Genomic DNA, 20,369 nt, shown 5'->3' with positions numbered 1-20,369 from the left:
ATGCGATGAATTTATTGTGACGAAGTTTGACACAACCCAACGTAAGCTAAGTGATGTACCAGACGTACATATAGATACGTCTTTATTAAAGCATTGCAGATTGACTTACGGCAGTCGAAATGGATATTAGTTAATAACCATACACTCCTTACCTTAAAAGTGTCCACGTTAATGATGAAGGGACCGATATATATAGTTTGTGGAAGTAGAATCATTAGTTTCTCCCTCTCATTGAAATGCACCTGAATCTCATCCTTAATCTCGATTATGGAGTGCTTCTCTTCGTGGAATTCTCTGCCAAAGAAACAATTTGTTCAAATTTATTGGTATGCATTGCCTTCAACAACCCATAGGCAGACTGAGGAAGACGTGGGTTGAGAAGTATTAGATGAGGACGGGAAGGGCTGAGGACTAATGGCGAGGATATCCAGCCAGCGGGATGTAGCGCTGCGATGATGATGATTTATGATGGTATAATTTGTACTCACTCTACATAGACTTCCAGGTCCAGATCACAAAATTCTTTATACATTTCAAACTGCCGTAGATAAGCTTTGAAGGGAATTATCGCTTTGTCGTAAGCGTGCTCCAATCTATTACTGCAAAAGGTAATCAACCATTACTATCTACTGCAAAACCAACCATTAATTTGATTTCCATAATGCTTCTGCTATTGTTGATATCATAAAAGAACAACTAGTACATTTAACTTACACATATTCAACCACATTGCTCTCAAGAAGTCCTATAGCTGTGAGATATAGCTCTTTTTCAAACCTCAAATTGGTCAAAATTTTGGGATGGATTTGATAAATGAAGTGGCACTTATAGAGAATTTCTCTGAACAGTTTCTGTATAACTTTCTGTAAAATACAATTTAAATACACTTTTCGGTAAAATACAAACAAAATATAACTTTCTGTAAAATAAGTATAAATAACATAAAATAAGAAGAGGATGGGTTGTTTCACAGAATTTGAATAATTCATCAAATTTCAAAGGTAATTTTCAGGTTCTGTGAAAATTCTATTCAAGTTCTATTATCATTTCAGTTATGTCAAACAACTGGCCAATAATGATATAATATTAGAACTTGAATGGAACCTTACAGAACTTGAAAATTAAAGAAAATTTGAACAATTCATCATTCAAGTTCTGTGAGGGTTCTATTCAAGTTCTGTTATTATTTCAGTTTTGTTAAACAACTGGCTAATTATGATATAATAACAGAATATGAATAGAACCTTTGCAGAACTTAAAAATCAACTTTGAAATTTGATGAAGTGTTAAAATTTTTTTAAGCAACCCATCCTTAAGCGGCCGCTACACTACTCGCTTCGGCGCTTCGACGAAGTCCTCGACGAAGTTAGCCGAAGTCCGAAGTGCGTGCCCACACACTCGTGCAACTTCGCGAGTAGCTCAGTCTCTCGGAGTCCGTGCACTAGGCAACATGGACGTTCAAGTGGCAAATAAAGGATGAAAGTAGATTAAATGCTGTTGAAATGAGATCCCTGAGGCGTATAATAATAATAATAATAATAATTGGATAATTTGTAAAGCGCCGTTTTTGTGAAAAATCACCTCAAGGGCGTATGTGTGGTAAAACCATGTTTGATCGTGTGAGGAATGTGGAGATCCGCAAAGAGTGCAAGGCTGATGTAAGCGTAATGAGTAAGATTAAGTAAGGGACGCTTAGATGGTTTGGGCATGTAGAGCGAATGAGCGAAGATAGGAGTGTGACGGCCGGCATAGTCCAGTGGTAACGCATTGGACTGCCATTCCGAAGGTCGCGGGTTCGAACCCGGCGTGCGCAAATAAATTTTATTTGATTAATTTGTGTTATTTCACAATTAATTAATTAAAATAATATATAGTATATTTGCGGCACGTTCCAGAGTGGAAGATACTACCAGTATCGCCCTGGTGTAAGACCACCATTCAGAATTGAAACGTTGCTCCAAATGGCTTTAGCCGTGTTTAGTGACTAGATCTGAATAGCCAGGTACTTCCCCACCTTCCTCTTTCCCTTCCCCACTTACCTTCAGCCTCACAACATCCCCCAATTGGGGATGCCATAGTCTCACTGGCTCCAGACGGGAGCAGTTGGGACTCTTGTGAGGTATTCACTATAAAAAAAATATAAAAAAAGGAGGATATATGATGCAAATGTGAATGGTAGCAGAAGTCGGGGACGCCCGAGGAAGACATGGCACGATCAAGTGAATCAGATACTCGAGTCGGGCCATGTCAAGAGTCAGAATAATAGAAGAGTATGTATGAGACGATGTATGAATGTGAATGAGGCAAGGAGTGTGTGCCAAGACCGAGTTGTTTGGCGGTCCGTCCTCTCTGCCTACCCCTGCGGGGAAACGGCGTGATGGTTAGTTAGTTATCTTTATAGTCCCTTTCAATTGGGTCCCAAATAACCGCCTCGGATTGGAGTGTTTCTAGAAACAAAAAAATTAGGTCCTGTGACCACAGTGTAGAAGCCATATTTTATTACGTATAGTCACTATGACTCTGCGCACGCACAACCACCAAACACGACGTCTCGAAGCGAACTGAAGTGAACCGAGTAGTGTGGGCAGACACTTCGTGTTCGAACTTCGAGTCCTTTGACTCGGGCGCATTTACCGACAACAATCGGAAGTCGGGCCAAGCGAAGCGAAGATGCCCGAAGCGAAGCGAAGTTCGTGCCCACACTATCGTATTAGGTCAATTTCGATCAACTTCGCGAGTAGTGTAGCTGGGCTTTTAGTCTAGCAACATACTCGAATGTTTGAATTTAAATTATCAGTTTTATTAACATGTTTATCATATATAACAAGCTTCATGGTAGAATGCCAAGCTCTTTGGCTCAGGTCCCACAGTTTGCGGGAACCAAGCTCGACGTGGGCTCACTTCACACATATAATTATTATTATAGTATTTGCACCTCGTTCCAGAGTTGGTGACCCTCTCATTATCACCATAGTGAAGTACCACCATTCAGAATCAAAAAGTTCTTGAAACGGCTATGTTTAGTGACCAGATTGGAATAGTCACTTCCTACGGTACAGTCGTTTTGCTCACTGTCTCCAAAGAATTGGGTCTGTTATGTAGTGTTGCAAAAATTAAATAAAAAGTAAAAAAATTTGGTTTCCTTAACACTTACGAAGTTATTCAACACTTAAAGGTTTACTTTGAATGCCTTAGTTTATTCAACACTGGGGTTGTTGACTTTGAACGCTTAAGTGTTCATTCAACACTTAAGAGTTTAGTTTATATTCTAAGTGAATAGTCTGAGTAGGAAATGAACTGACGTTGAACTTTTCTGGTGGAGTTGAGTACTTGGGTCCCTCGGTGCCCATGAGCAATGTGACGTGGAATAGCGCCGATACGGACACGAAGGGGGAGGTGATGAGGTCCTCAGGGTCCCACTCGTAGTCCTCTCCACAGCCGTAGGTCACCAGGCAAGGGGTCTCGCACATCTGTACGTACATGGCCATGGAGGACTCCAGGAGGTAGCGCAGGGAGTACTGGAATTATGAAATCATAACCTCAAATAGTTAGTCATTTTGAGTCAAACTAACTAACTAATTAACCGTTGTGCCGTTTCCCGCAGGGTGTGGGGTGGGTGGCAGAGAGAACGAACCGCCGAACAACTCGGTTTTAGCAAATGCTCCCTGCTTCATTCACGTTCATGCTTTAAGTGGCTCCACTAGAAGAGTTTTGGTATTTTAGATCTGTGAGGTAATATGTATTATGTATCGCCAGGTGTTTCTTGTATTTTTTTCTGGTTCCCTACCGAAATGGTGCGTGACAGTTTGTGTGCCGAGAGAGTTAACAACTTCAAGCGGCGGGATGGCAGTGATTTTGGAGGTATTATTGTGGAGTTATTGTGGGGCCACTTTAATTGATGAACTTTGTTCCTGCTCTGGCACAGGGCTAAAGTTTTGACACCTGCGCGACAATCTGAGATCACCCAACTACATACCTACCCACAACCGGAAACTTTGTGGGAAGATGGGGAAATCAACTGATTTTAGCGAGTCACATGATATGCACTCTCTTTCCAGGAGCATGGTAACAGACGAGGCAGAGCGCGTATCACGTGATCCCTTCGCGACATGTAGCAGTGTAATAAGTGGTGACATGTGATAAAAAAATATCATCGGACAGCAAAATATCTACATTTTTTACTCCAAATATGCTCAGGATCGCTGGTTAAAATCCTTCGGGTATGTGCAGTTACTCCCTGTATAAATTGGAACCTGCGGTGTTTAAAAAGGTAAATAATTTTTTTTTTATGTGTTTATTCAATAAAAGGAATGTTACATTGTTTACCAAAAAAAAGTTACAATCTAATAATAATTACATATAATATAATGTATTTATAAGTATTATAGTTGATATATTATAGTTAAATATTATAGTTGAGCTTGTGCATGGAGGGTGTGTTTTTTATATTATTGTAAATTGTTTATTTATATGCATAATATTTTAAATTTCTTTAGTAAGCTAAATCCAGTGATAGTCAAAAAAATAAAATAAGTGGAAAAAGTTTTAAATTGTTTCAAACTATGGTTTATATGTATATTCACTTTTAATTTTTTACGTGTTCTTAACCTTTCCTTATCTGTGGTGTGTATTTACTACACATTGCTTCTAATAACTTTAATAACTCTTAAGGTATTCCTCCGTTAATACATTTATGCATTGAATTAAAATAAAATATTTTACAGTTTTCAAATTCAATTAAAAAACAGGAACAAATACACCAATACAATCAACTATGTGACAATGCTACGTGAAGAGTGTGCGAGGACATGACACGCTATTGATGTTCCGCTTTAGTTCGCTATGCGGGAACATGAGAAATCCACACGTCCGCAGTTGTATTTTGATTTAGACCATCGATACCTACGACCGCATGTGTGTGTGCCAGCCGCCAGCCGAGTGGTTTATTTATGCGCCAGCCATTCGGTCGCGGACCATCGTTAGATGTAGACTCCTCGCATGTTTTTTTAGTATCTGCTGATGGTTTTTTCATTTTTTCAGCAATTAAATTACAATTGTTATCACTTTTGATATAATATATAATAAACATATGCGATTAGCTATGAATGTTCATATTTTTCTGATATTAAATCGCTTATTTTGAGATATGTATTGACTACGGTTCCATGATAACTCAACACATTGACATTTCATCACACTTTTAAAAAGTGATATAGTCATTAGAAACGATGCAAAATTATTTTTTTTTAACCTAACATAACCTAACCTACTTAACCCAGTTAATAAAGTTTTTGTTTCATCACTTTCCATGACTTTATATAACTTTTTAAAGATGTGATGTATTATCATTGTGATAATTTATCCGGTCACCATTGACTACACAGCACCGGAACGCGAGGATTTTTTTAGCACAGTAAGGTAAAGGTTAAGGTGAAATTTAAATACTTTGAAATTGTTATTTATATTTCTGAAACTGCCTGGTAATGAATTTAAAAAAAAAAAATACTCCAATATATTAATAATTGAATTGCCCTGTTGTTTTTTTTATATTTTGGGGATGGGAGAATCGACGTTTGTCTAAGATTTCTATTATTTTTAAACGGTGCAGTTTTATTTAGAATATTCTCTTTGTAAATTTGCAATGTTGCATGGTAGAAGTACAACGCATTTAGTTTTCTGACTTTAAATTCATTAAACAGAAGTTCCGATGTATGTGTATATGGTTGAAGAAGAATTGTTTTTAGTATTAATTTTTGTGCTACGTAAAGCAGTTTTGTGTGTTTTTTTATCAGATCCACCAAATTTTATAATGCCATATTGTATTATTGATTGGCAGAAGACAAAGTACGTCATTCTAAGGACCGGTTGTTTTGGAGAATTCGAACAATTCATCAAATTTCAACGTTAATTTGCGAGTTCTGTGAAAGTCCTATTCAAGTTCTGATATTATATTATTATAGGCTAGTTGCTTGACAGAACTGAAATAATAACAGACCTAGAAAATATCTTTCACAGAACTCGCAAATTAACGTTGAAATTTGAACAATTCATCAAATTTCAACGTTCATTTTCGGGTTCTGTGAAAGACTTATTCAAGTTCTGTTATTATATCATTGTAGGCTAGTTGCTTGAAAAAACTGAAATAAAAACAGAACTTGAAAAAATCTTTCACAGAACTTGAAAATGAACGTTGAAATTTGATGAATTTTTCAAATTCTCCGAAACAACCCGTCCTTAGTAAATCTTTATTCAGAATATGTCTTGAATAATAGTAATAATAATAATTGAATTGTATTTTTCACTTACTTGCATTCTAAATCTCACAAGTTGCATGAATCTGTATAGTTTGCTCACATCATATATTTCCCAGTTCTTTTCGTGAATATTATACCATCTGAAAACACCAAAGTACTTAATAACCTACAACAGTTTTGCAGGGGTGATTCAAGTTAACATAATATATATGTAGTAATTTTCGAACCCCTTTTTGATGTCTTGAAATGACATCCGTATTATATGACGAACACTGTCCAACCATCTAATGTTCAAGTATCTTAGAGTCTGCAAAAAAGAAAATAAACCTACTTTAATATACATACTAAGCCACTCATTTATAATTCTGCATACATTTTCTGTCTTGCTTGGAATTAATTTGTTTAATTGACTAATGTGATGTGCAGTGGCGTACACAGAATTTTTTAATCAGGGTAGGCAATAGGAAAAACCACAAATTGAACATATTTGTAATATATGTAGTAGTTTAGTTGCTCCGGGCTGCAGCCTTAGGGGTGAAAGATCGCCCTGATGACATTTAATTACTGTTTATTTATGTACATAATATTACAATACATATTACCTATTGGAAGGTCAAGATATTTATGATAAAATGCCTTGATCGCTGGAGATTTTTGTATGTTTGGTTTTGTATATAATATTACAATATTTCTACAAATTAGAGTAGTGTTGGTAATGCAGTTTTAATGATTTGTCTTATATGTAAGTATTATTCTAGTTTGTATAATATTTTACGTTACTGTTACATGTTTTACTAATATTATTTTATATTCACCAGCTTTAATTTTTTTTGTATGATTTTCGATAGATTACTAGATATATTCTCTTTTAAAATGCATGTAAAAGCTCGGCTGGGCGTGAAACCAAATAAAATTAAAATATTACCTACTAGAATGCCAAGAGAATAATGATAAAATGCCTTGAATGCTACAGATTTCTGTGTGTTAGTTTTGAATTCGCCTGCGTTCATTAAAAAAATCATACCTCCGAATATTGATAAGAAAACGAATACTGTTGACTGTCGTTTAAAGCCAATGAATTTATATTTTATTTCTCAATTTATCGTAAGTTTATTGGTTTATAAAGAAAAAAAATCATTAAAATTGAGAAGCATAAAATTCATCTGATTGTTAACAAGAATGGTACTTATTATGGGAAATTTTGTGAACATGTTTTAAAGTTCAATTGAACTAAAAACAAGGTTTAAAAATACAATCTTCTTCTTTCTTTTTTTATATTAACATTAAATTTTAACAACACGAAAAAACACAATGACAAAAATATCTCGCAACTGAAAATTTTTGTATGTATTAATGTATTGTATAGAGATGAGAGACATCTATTGATAAACGGAGAAACCATTTGTTGTGTAAAACTGTTAGCTCTGTGAATATCCAAGTTAAGACATGGGAAATTTTGAAATAATTCTCTTCTAAATTGGTCACGTTTTGGCCAGCGTAAGCTCGCAAGTGTTTTCAAACTGTCCGAAATGTGACCAAAAAATCTCCAGCGATTTCAGGTTAATGTAACATTACCTAATTTATTGTAAAAGTAATATTGATACATTTACAGCCTTACTAATAAAAAAACACTTCCAACTCGTTAAACGGAGTTTTAGTTACACATTGAATAAAGATTGTACAAGCTTGGTTTCAAATTGGATTTATATTATGCAAACAATGAGTCCAAAATGTCAGTTCACTATGTTATTTTGAGCAAAATTATTATAAACTTTTTTATTGTATAAACGAGATTAAAAGTGAAGTGATAGATGATTCTCTGAATCCCTAAATAAAAGGTATGTGTTTTCTAAATTTCGTATTCGGTAAAATTTTTCGACACTTACAAAACATATGTGTAAGCTGTTTGTTTTCAACTTTTTTAAATACATCTATGTATTTGAATTTCACTTTTTTCGACAGTTGTCGACTCCAGTTCCGGGTAGGAAAGGTCAATACTCAGTTTAAGTTTTAAAAATAGATAAGTAAGGCCGATTTTTTTCAGGTTTGAAACTAAAATTATAAATTATACAATATACAATTTACTTATCGTATACTAATACCTACCTGTGTTGTGCCTACTTATGTCTTTCATGTTCAGCTTATTATTTTATTTACTATGTTATACTTTTTATGATGCTATATACTTGTTATAATGCTCCTGTATGATTTACCTCGCATGTAAAAGCCGTCAAGGCGTGAAAAAACAAATAAATAAATTTTGTCATGTATCACATTTAGCCATTCACATGTAATTTTGTAATTGTTAACATACCTACTAGTTTATTTCTCTTTTATTGCAATGAATTAACTCTACCTTAACTTATCTTTCACCTACCTACCTTTCATATTATGTTTACTTTTATTTTTATTTTTATAGTCTATCTTTTTCCATTTAAAAATGTTTCTGTATGTTATGTTATGTAAAAGTTTGTTATGTAAAAAACTTGTTATGTAAAAGCCCACCAGGGCGTTGAAATTAATAAAATAAAAAATAAATAAAATATTCCAATTTATAAATATCAATACATATTTCAAATACAAGTCTAAAAGGTAATTTTATCTAGTTTCTAAAATGGTATTTTTTTTACAACAACTTCAAGAACAAGAAATTTATTACTGTACTCCCAAGATACAGATTACAGATACAAGATACAGATTTGAAAGACTTGCTCGACAATACAACGAGTTATGGCGACGTCCCGAGAGTGTTAGATATTTATAATAATAATAATATAAGCCAAAATCTGATAGAAGAGGGGACCAGAAGAAGAAGTTTGTTTTGATTATAATTATAATTTTCATATTTTTTGCAACATTGGAAAAAATTACCTATTTAAATTGTTAAAAAAACTATTACTTATATACTGCAAACATTGTAAACGTAGAAAACATAGGCAAAGCAATAAAACAACAAATTAATCACTTCAAAGACTGTTATTCTGGAATGCTAGACTTAATTGAGTTACAAAGAGCCAAAAGAGCCTATACCACGACATATTGAAATGAGTTATGGGAGTCAAAGTTTATTGGTAAATATATAAATCTTACATTATTTATTTTACCATTTATATTGTTTACTATAAATCAAATGTTAGATTCCTAATAAAGTTGAATATGCCTAAACAACATTGAAATAAAATCATAATAATGAATTTAAAACAAAACAAAAAACTATTTAATCAATGAACACTAACCGTCAGATTCAAAATCAACGGATTTCGGCGCTTAATCCTCTTCTTCAACACTATCATCTTTATCAGATTTGCCTTTATTGATAGGCATGTGTGGCGTAAAAGATTATTGAGTTAAGAACACTGTATGACTCAAATTTTGATTTATGCATAGCTTTGTTTTGTTGTATAGGCTAGTATCGTTTTGTTGTATACATACGCTCATTTGGCTCTTTGCCACTCAATTGGCTAAAACTTACAATATCAATGACATTTTGCTGCGCCCTATCAAACTCATCTAACCCCACGTTCCTGCCATAGTTGGCTGTGAAGAAGGACATTCCTTCCACTGTGAGGCACTCCGCTTGGACCAACAGCATTGCTGACAAGGCGTTGGACACGGAGTACAGATAGAACAGTTCAAACAACTTCTTGGCTTCCGGGAACTTCTCGTAATTACAGGGAAAACATGCTGAAAGGAAGTTCTCATAATTATTATCGAAAATAGAAGCTAAAAGGGAAGTTGATGGGGAAGTTCTCATAATTGCAGGGAAAACAAACTAAATGGGAAGTTCTCATCATTGCAGGGAAAACAAGCTAAATGGGATTTTCTCATAATTTCAGAGAAATCAAGCTAAATGAGAAGTTCTCATAATTGCAGGGAAAACAAACTAAATGGGAAGTTCTCATCATTGCAGGGAAAACAAGCTAAATGGGATGTTCTCATAATTACAGAGAAATCAAGCTAAATGAGAAGTTCTCATAATTGCAGGGAAAACAAACTAAATGGGAAGTTCTCATCATTGCAGGGAAAACAAGCTAAATGGGAAGTTCTCAAAATTGCAGGGCAAACAAACTAAATGGGAAGTTCTCATCATTGCAGGGAAAACAAGCTAAATGGGAAGTTCTCACAATTACAGGGAAAACAAGTTGAAGAGGTCAAAAGTCAACTTTTTACTGAAATAGTTTATCAAATCGTCTACTTTTTATTGATTGAATCATGTAAAAGAATGGAAAAAATTAGGAAAATTAAATTTGAGCACCATTCTCAGGTGTAGGATTGTGCCAGTTGGGCCGAGGAATTTGTACAAATCTGAACTTTGCAGGATTTTTGTTGATGTTGTGTTGAAAGTTCAAGTCTGCATCCGCTTTCTTGTAACTCAGTTTGATCTAAAACAAATACACAATAGTATTAAGTTAACTGCAGACACATAGATAATAGAAACAAGGGATGTGGGCCATGAACAATTTATTAGTGTGAAACTGTACACACAAAAATTTCACCAACATTGACATCCATACTCTTGACTCTGTGCAGAAACGGGCGGTCCGTTTGATAGATTCCCCAATCTTAATAAACGGACTGCAATCTTTAGAGCACAGGCGTCGGGTAGGTATGCTGTCCTTGTTCTATTGGTATTACAATGGAAGATGCTCTGAGGAACAAGCGTCATTGATCCCTTCGGCACCGGTGCGTAGTCGGGATACACGCCAAACGCGCGCCCAACATTTGTACACGGTTGACATTTGTCACATGAGAACGGGTCGCTTCTACGATTCGATAGTTCAACAGCTCGGTTGTGGAATGAACTGCCGGCCTCTGTGTTTCCTCCCTCCTACAACATGGGACTCTTTAAGACCCATTTTCACTCCTTACTCTCCACAAAAAGACCCTCCACACAGCATCCCCAAAGATGACATAGGCCCTGAGGGAAATTATTTTCTTCAGGGCCTCCTGTGTAGAGTTAATGTTAAAAAAAAATACTACCGCAAATCGCATCTATGTACATTGGCGTTCTGCCTATGTTTTTAACTACATCTTTATATTATCTATGTGAAGACATAATAACACTGTTTTATTTTGAATCCATATTATGAAAGTACAAGTAGTCCTGTGATAATGTTACCTCTTTCCTGAGTAAAGCCAATGATTCTGGATCGACTTCTCTTGGTAAACCAAGATGGGACACTTGCTTAAGTATTCTTGTGTAAATATATGTTGGGACAGTATAGAGGCCATTCAACAGGGTGAAATCAATATAGAAATAGTATCTGAAAATATACAAAACTCCATTTTTATGAAACACCGTGCAAAGTCCCAGTAGATGGAACTGTGGTATCATTTCACTGCAATCTTGCATGATATCTCAACAAGCTCAAGTTACCATACTATACCTTCTGATATGATAAATATTTTTCATAACAGAGCCCATGTATGTATGGTTCCATGCAAAGATATAAGAAGAACGAGATATGCTATGTTGGCCGCCGGACCGTAGGCGGAGTATTACCTAATTAGGGTACTTTGAATACTATTGGAACGTGTACGCACAGAAATCTGTTCTATGTATTAGTGCGGATACCTTAGCGTAAGCGAAGGTGTGCAGTAGTATTGGTGAACAAAACCGGTGACACTGGGCAAAATCACTTTCCATGACTTTATATAACTTTTTAAAGATGTGATGAATTATCATTTTGATGATTTATCCGGTCACCGTATGTATATATGTGTGCATAATTCAATTTCAAACTGCTTTTTTATAAGATAGACAAACATTCCAAAGTTAAGAATAACCTGATAATGTATTTTTTTAAAACCATCATTATAGACGTAGCCTAGCAGAGGAATTGAACATCAACATTTTTTAATTTTTTATTATCATTTTTATTTCTTGCTAGAGCAATCCGGATGAGTTACAAAACTCATTGTAGGACGAGAGGAACTTAAAATACATAGGTGGGAGTTAATGGGTACAATTTTACATTGGTATTCTGATATCAACATACGAAACATATTCACATACGAAACAGTACAAAAAAAGAAAAATATCATAATTATAAGTTTCACAAACAAAACAGTACACAAATAGAAAAGGGAAGTTAAGTAGAACAGGTAGGAATTTAGAAGAAGGTACTTACCCACTAATACATTGGTAAAAATAGATTATGTTCAATTACAAATACAGAGGATAGAAAATGAGAGAAAGAAACAAAACAAAGTACAACACAACAAGAATTGCGTATTTTCGTTTGTATATGTTTTCAAAAAATATTCTTTAAGGCCTTACTTTGAACCTGACACCTGGATGGCAACCCAATGCATTTGTCAACTCAGCTACTAACCATCTTGTAATAATGTATTTATTTAAAATTTAAAATCTATTTAACCACATGACCTGCAGCCCTCAAGAATAAATATAAGGAGATACAAAATAGGTAAATCACTCACTTTATATCGTTCTCCACTTCCCGTCTTAGTTTGACTGCCGCCCGTACTCTGTTAGCAAAGTTCCTCGGATCTTCTGCTTTGAATAGCAATCGTATCCGGGGTATCTCATAGTCTTCCATAGAGCCATAAAGGGCTGATACCTTCCAATTTCTCGTCTAAACAAATAAATAAATCGTTTTCGAATAAAGATATCTATAAATATATTAATTATTGGAACAACATTAATAACATTCTCAACGAATATGAAATAGAATAAGATACATAAATAAATAAAATTAAGACAGAGAAAGACACTCACAAAATCTACTCTACCTGGGAGTCATTTTTATCATCCCATATTTATTTGAGAATTATGATATTTTTTTATTATTGAAAGTTTTGATCCTGTCATTGGAAGAGTTAAAAAAAATACAAGATAATAATAATAATTGGATAATTTGTATAGCGCCATTTTTGTGAAAAATCACCGCAAGTAACAAAAATCCCACAAAAGCAAAGCATTTTCATGGATAATTATTTCACATTTCTATGAAATAAGAATTTAATATATTAAAATTAAGGTATTCACTTTCTTTTTAGATGATAAAATATATAAAACGAAGTTATAAAAAAGGGTATCCGGGGGAAAAGTGCACAAACTTCGGAAGGTGGTTCTTTCTACATAATAGTACAAATAAAAAAGATTAATTACCTTTTTCGAAATTTCAACATTTTAAGGTAGTTTTCAGGTAATTTTTTCTTCTAATTGTATATGTAATAATTCTGAATTGTTTGTATGAAAAATAAATATTCTTCTATGGAAAAATATTTTTGTGTGGGAAAATAAACATCGGAATTTCGAAAAAAGTTTTTGTCTTTTTTATTTCCACCATCATGTAGAATCACCTCCCGAAGTTAGCACACTTTACCCCCGGACCAATGTAAATAAAAATATATCAATTTTGAATTTTGGCCAAGATTTGAGATACTTTTATGAAAGTCAATGTTTCGACGCAACATAGTCCCTTCAAAGGATGAAAGAAGTGAATTTAGGAGAAAAAAAAATTATATGTTAATGTTAATATAATGTGTTTTTTTATCAATATGTATTATTTTTTCTTAATTTCTCATGGAGGCGGCCATCTTTGAATTAGTGAGCAAAGATGTATTCGAGTTTTCGAGTATTCCGTTATTATGTTACTTGTGGCACTGCTTTTGGTAAGCAGCATAAATATGTACTACAGTTCCCGCACTATTGAACCTTTTGACTGTTTAGAAAAGCAGGAATGTAAAATATTTGTTTACCTTTTCACTGTAGGCCGTAACAGACACCACAGCCCAGTCGTATATTTCCACCTGTTCGTTGCCCACCATCTTGGTTTGCGGCAGAAAGGCCATTGCGGGCAAGGGCCACCTGAAGTCATCCACGTCTCCCAGGGCCAACCACTCTTCTGGAGTTCTAAATCCACACAACTTAATAACCACTCGAGCGATAGCTACCCACATTTGGGTAGCTAGCTGTAGGTAGGTGATTTTAATGAATTAAATTGAATATATTTTGATCTTCCCACAGTCAACTGATATGTTTAGTCGTTAGCTTGGTTAAGTTTGTATTGAATATCAATAAACGTCATTAATGTTCCTCTCATGGAATATTCTGGTTAAGTTTTGTACCATGTAGTAAATGTCATTTTAGAAAATTGAGTTTTATGTCTGTGACCATAGACCACATATAGAAATAGGAATATTCAATATTATAATAAATCTCCAAAAGTGACAAATTTATGAGCTTTCAAAGTGAACTTGCGTAAAATGTATACAATCACGTCTCGTCACATCACAAGAGACACGATTCATAATTAAAATACGCTTACTGGCCTGCCGCAAATATCAACATTTTGACGGTTTCTATAGAGTTTTCCAATAAGAGGTGTTATGTGTATTTAATTCCGGCCATAAAAAATCATTTTACATTTTGGATGGTATTGATCTGGACGTTTACTTTCAACAAGACGGCGCTACGTGCCACACAAGCAACGAAACCATTGAGCTTTTACCGGAAAAGTTTCCGGACCGTGTTATCTCTCGAAGAGGTGATCACAATTGGCCACCGAGATCTTGTAATTTAACACCTTGCGACTTCTTCCTTTGGGGCCACGTGAAATAGAAGGTCTACGCCAACAGCCCAGCGTCGATTCAAGACCTCAAAGATGGAATTAGTGAGGCTATCGAGGACATAAGGCAGCCACTTTGCGATTTGGTTATGGAAAATTTCATGAAAAGAATATGGTCCTGTAGGCGTGGTCGTGGTGGTCATTTGACTGATGTTATTTTTCACTATTAACGGCATACCTTCCTCTTTATAATGAAATAAACATTCGATCTTTATATTAAAAAATGGCATTTTTCTTTGAATGTCAAAATAACACCTCTTATTGGAAAACCCTATACCTTCGGAACTGCATATTCAGTATTATCCAATAATTCTAAAAGTTCTGTCCTCAGCATGTTCCAATTAATAGGATACATTATTGTAAATAGCATGAAATTTCGTCACAGGACCCAACCTCATTGATTAGTCTTAGGATTTCACCATTTAGATGAAAATTACCGAAATATTCCCCAAAAATAAATTCCTGGGAATATACCCATCACTATGTGCCAGGGACGATGATATTTATTAAATCACTATCATCGAAGCAGTCACCCTAAGAGCTGCAGCCAGGAACAACTCAGTGGAAATGCACTCATTCCAGTCACATAGGTTTTTAAATCATGACACAGAGGATAGAAAGTGTATCTAAATATTTTAAGTTATTTACCTGGGGTCAAATTCAGTATTGTCAAAGTAAAATAGGTCTATGCGTGGATATTCATACATAAGCTCGATTCTTTCTTCATTGGAAAAATTGTACGTCGAAACTGGGTACATTTGTATGGGGGAGATTCCAATATCTTGAAGAAATTGCTGGTAAAATAAAACGGACAACAATTTATATAAATAAAAATTTAAATGTTTATTTGTTCAAAACCTAAAATCTACCAATTTTCTTCACCGATTGCTTTAAAATTATGACACACACATTTGAATATGCATGTGTTTTTATATACCTATATTATATAGATGTCATCTACGTAAAACATGATTTATTTTTAAACAGCGCCATCTGTTGGACAAACGTTATTTATTTTTAAAACAGTGCTATCTGTTGGACGTAAAAGCAACAAGCTCTATTGTTTCTCTATCTGCACAGACAGATTGAGCCACAGCAACGCGTGGCGGGGTACAGCTAGTATGAAATATAATTTTGCAAGATTTACCTTCTATTTTTTTTAATTAACCACCATGATATTACATATTTCCCAGAATGATATTCAATCTAAGTACCTAATCCATTTTACCTAGATTTCTTGCAGTCAGTCGATAACACATACCTACATAAAAGTGTTTGATTTATGTATTTAACTTCATGTAATGTAGATATAACACTCGAACGATACCCAAGTTTGGGAAGCACTATCTACACCTTGCGCAATAGCTACCCAAATTTTGGAAGCTGTGATTAGACGATTTTTACGAATTTATTTTGACAGCTAATATGTTTAGTCACCAGCTTCATTAACCCTTACATACTGTAGTCCAGTCAGCCTGTGTCGTAGAACACCATTTAGACCAACTAAATAGTATAAAGCTAATTTTTTCCCCATCGACTACTACCATTTAGACAAGTGTTTAGAAAAAAGTCCCCGCCCCTACCCCCCTTGCTTCCCCCCCTGTGCCCCCCCAAACATGAAAAGTGTAAGGGTTTCGTAAATCGCGTCTATCTCAATTATTAAACAACATATCGGATTGAATTTTTTTTTATTCTCTTTGCTGTAACATTTTCTACAAAAAAAGTTCTGTTAACTTTCGTCGTAACTTTTACCGTTTGTTTGTAATTTGTATGATAAGGTAAAAATTTGTATATTTTTTGGCACATAATTTTATATTTTGTCACAGAACTTTTCAGGCCGACATTTTATGAAAAAATATTTCCTACAAAAGTTGTAGCCCCTGTTATTACCTTTAAAATGATATATTTTAATGTGTACTTTATGACTAGAAAACGCCAAATATCAACCGTGAAAGTCGGGATGTGACATCAGAGTGTACTGGCCTTGAGGAGGGGGTTTCGGGTTGTTGCATGCAGAGTGACTGATGTCAAGGCCATAAATAGGTCAGTTACGGAGCAAGTTAGCTGGCCAGCCGTGTATTGTCACTTTTGACCAACCACTTTTCCTGAAAGCAGTAGACATTGTTCCAAGTTCTTCTACAGAAAGTGAAATATCTGGAGTAATCGTCAGACTAGGCGGATTCCATCTTCTAATGAGTTTCCTTGGTTGCTTAGGAAAGTTTATGGAAGGTAGTGGAATCGAAGAAATGTGGACCTCTGTTTATGGAAAATCAACGATTCCTCCTCACCTTATGTCAGGACATGCTTACGCAAGGTCTTATAGAGCTCACATGATGACCCAGGCAGCTTTGATGTTACTGCTATTCGAGGAATGTTCATCTCTTAAAGAAATGATTACAAACGACTTTAATGATATTCATATCCAAACAATTAACAAACAAACAACTGTTGAAGACGCCATGAGAGAGTGTAAAACAAATGAAATAATGACAAGACTAGAAGAAGTGTATGAAGATTTGGTTAAAACTAGTAGAACTTCAAAACTGTGGCTACAAGAGTTTAAATTGGTGAATTTGGCTCTAGATTTTATTCTGGCAGAGAGAATCGGCGATTGGAATTTGCACATTAATACAGTCAGGCAAATGATACCGTATTTCCATGCTGCTGGACATTTGCTCTACGCCAAATCCGCACATATATACTTACAACAAATGTTGAGTCTACAATCGAAGATGTCAAATGAAGACTTCGAAAGGTTCGTCAATAAAGGTTTTTTTACAGTTCGGCGTACAGATGGATTTTTTACCGGTATCTGGACGGACATGACCATAGAGCAGACATTAATGCGATCATCAAAATCCATAGGTGGCCTTACTCATGGACGAGGATTAAGCGAGAGGACGCTAACCAAGTTCATTGCTTGCGCTCCTGCATCCCTACAAATTTGTGAGGCTTTCGAGAAGTTCTCTGGCTGCTTGACTCAGTTTAACGAACAGCACACTGAACTTAGATGCAGTAGAAGAGAAAGGGACTTGCAAGATATTAATAAATTTCTCGGGTGGCTGCGTATCCATAATCCTTTGCGACAGAGCAACGATTTAATTTCTTTATCCTCTGGTCTAGTAGTGACAAGTTCGGGTGTAAACTGCGATGAAGCGTATGATGTAGGAATGAAATGCTTGAAAGACATCGAAGGAAATAATTTTGCAGATGTTAAATTGAAAAGAAAAAATAAAGTTAAAACTATAGGCTCCGTAGTAAGTGGTATAAATGTGAGATCTGAAGAAGTGCCAATTAATCCTGATCAGCTGTTTAATAGGGTTATATGTATGTCTCAAGGAACAAATAATCTCAAACAATACTTCAACTATGAACTTAGCCCATACCCTTTGTCTTTATTTGAAAACAATAAAATGATAAGAAAGGGAACTAAATCAAGTCTTATGAAAATATTTGAAAAGTGGACAGTTAGCAACGAAGTTTTTAAAAATTTGCCCCCAAAAATATATGTAGTAGATGGAGGGTATCTTTTGCACAGTGTTATTTGGCCTGACAAAGTAACATATAGCAGCATCATAGAGAAGTATGTTGATACTGTAATGAAACGGTATGGGAAAGATTGTCATGTTGTGTTCGATGGGTATCCTGACTATCCCACCACAAAAGGGGTCGAACATATGCGGAGAAGTAAAAAAACATCTCTAGAAATGAAATTCAACGTTAATATGGAATGCTCTGTGAAGCAAAATGAATTTTTGGCAAATCCAAAAAACAAAAGCCAGCTTATTGAACAGCTCTCTCAGAAGCTTAATGAAGCAAACATTCCAACCATTGTGGCGGAGGAAGATGCAGATACTAAAGTGGTCGGAAGAGCAATAGATGTCTCCCAGATTCAAAGTGGGAGGCCTGTAGTTGTTGTCGGACAGGATACTGATCTTTTCGTTCTATTGTTAGGGCTACCACAGTGTCAAAATGTGCAACTATTCTTTCACAAACCCTCTGGCACACCATCAACGTATGACATCAGCAAGATTCGTGAAGAGATTGGTGATATGAAGGATGTGGTATTATTTTTGCATGCTATCACAGGATGTGATACCACATCTTATTTATTCGGCAAAGGCAAAATTAACGCGTACAAATTGCTAAGTTCATCAAATGATCTCCACACAAAAGTTTTACAGTTTTATGAAAAACAGGCAGACCTAAATATTCTCAAAGAGGTAGGAGAGGCTTTTGTCTTGAAACTATATGGATGCACAAGGTCTGCAAGTCTGAATGACAGTAGATATTCAATGTACCTTAAAGCTGTTGCAAAAATGTCATTAAAATCCAAATTTAAAATGGCGTCCCTCCCTCCAACATCTGATGCTGCTGAACAACACGCCTATCGAACATACTATCAGATTCAAAAATGGATTGGAGATAAGGAAATCAGCGCTACGAACTGGGGATAGATTTTAACAGACAACATGCTGTACCCAGTGCACTCAAAAAAACCACCGGCACCTGAAGAAGTTATAAACTTAGTTTCCTGCAACTGCAAAAAGGCTTGCAAAAATAATTGTAGCTGCTTTAAAGCATCACTTGATTGCACAGAAATGTGCGGGAACTGTGGTGGATCATGCAGCAATGTAACTTTGGTTGAAGTCGAGGAAAATGAAGAACCTCTCATGGAAGTTTAGGATATGATCAAATTAAGATACCGCAATTATTTTGTTCTAAAATAACATCTTTAAAAAATATTACATGCATTTTCAAACCAAAAACTATTTAAAATACCTATTTTCGCTGTATACAAGGACTTATTATTATTTGAAACAAATTTAAAAAGTGGGGAATTTAGGTTTCACCGAGACTCGATTAGTTTTATTTATGGAAAATGCAATAGTGTACCTTGAAGATAAAAAACACTATCACTATACAACAATATCTGCATTGCAACGCCGCGCCGGCCGGCCCCACCTCGACCGAACCCGCCATGATAATCTCGCTGGATCTCCAACAAAGTAAGTACTATTTTATATCATTTTAAAGGTAATAATAGGAACTACAACTTTTGTAGGAAATATTTTTTCATAAAATGTCGGCCTGAAAAGTTCTGTGACAAAATGTAAAATTATGTGCCAAAAAATATACAAATTTTTACCTTATCATACGAATTACAAACAAACGGTAAAAGTTACGACGAAAGTTAACTGAATTTTTTTTGTAGAAAACGTTACAGCAAAGAGAATAAAAAAAATTGAAATCCGATATGTTGTTTAGTAATTGAGATAGACGCGATTTACGAAACCCTTACACTTTTCATGTTTGGGGGGGCACAGGGGGGGAGGCAAGAGGGGTAGGGGCGGGGACTTTTTGCTAAACACTTGTCTAGATGATAGTAGTCGATGGGGAAAAAATTAGCTTTATACTATTTAGTTACATATAAAAACACAGGCTGACTGGACTACTGTGTGAACATTTGAAAATACAGAGATTTCAAATTTTTTTTCTCACTATCTTGAGCGAATAAAAA

At 35.1% G+C, this 20,369-nt stretch overlaps 1 protein-coding gene across 1 annotated transcript in view; it reads right to left on the bottom strand.

The window, feature by feature from the left end:
• LOC149413150 (dynein axonemal heavy chain 1-like) overlaps positions 1-20,369 on the bottom strand; it is a 137,506-nt gene that overhangs the window by 92,847 nt on the left and 24,290 nt on the right. The window contains exons 4-14 of the mRNA XM_089645421.1: positions 15,497-15,642; positions 13,980-14,133; positions 12,696-12,850; positions 11,374-11,518; positions 9,727-9,879; positions 6,482-6,561; positions 6,307-6,394; positions 3,299-3,518; positions 715-859; positions 489-599; positions 153-294 (exon numbers count right to left, since the gene is read on the bottom strand). Coding sequence (XP_089501547.1) covers positions 153-294; positions 489-599; positions 715-859; positions 3,299-3,518; positions 6,307-6,394; positions 6,482-6,561; positions 9,727-9,879; positions 11,374-11,518; positions 12,696-12,850; positions 13,980-14,133; positions 15,497-15,642 — 1,539 coding nt within the window. The remainder of the gene's footprint in view (positions 1-152; positions 295-488; positions 600-714; positions 860-3,298; positions 3,519-6,306; positions 6,395-6,481; positions 6,562-9,726; positions 9,880-11,373; positions 11,519-12,695; positions 12,851-13,979; positions 14,134-15,496; positions 15,643-20,369) is intronic.

Source organism: Hesperophylax consimilis, chromosome 22 (assembly GCF_061612785.1).
Source record: "Hesperophylax consimilis isolate HC1 chromosome 22, BYU_Hcon_1.0, whole genome shotgun sequence".
Classification (NCBI taxonomy): domain Eukaryota; kingdom Metazoa; phylum Arthropoda; class Insecta; order Trichoptera; family Limnephilidae; genus Hesperophylax; species Hesperophylax consimilis.
Note: the sequence above shows the minus strand (reverse complement) of the source record. Positions and strands in the feature narration are given on the sequence as shown.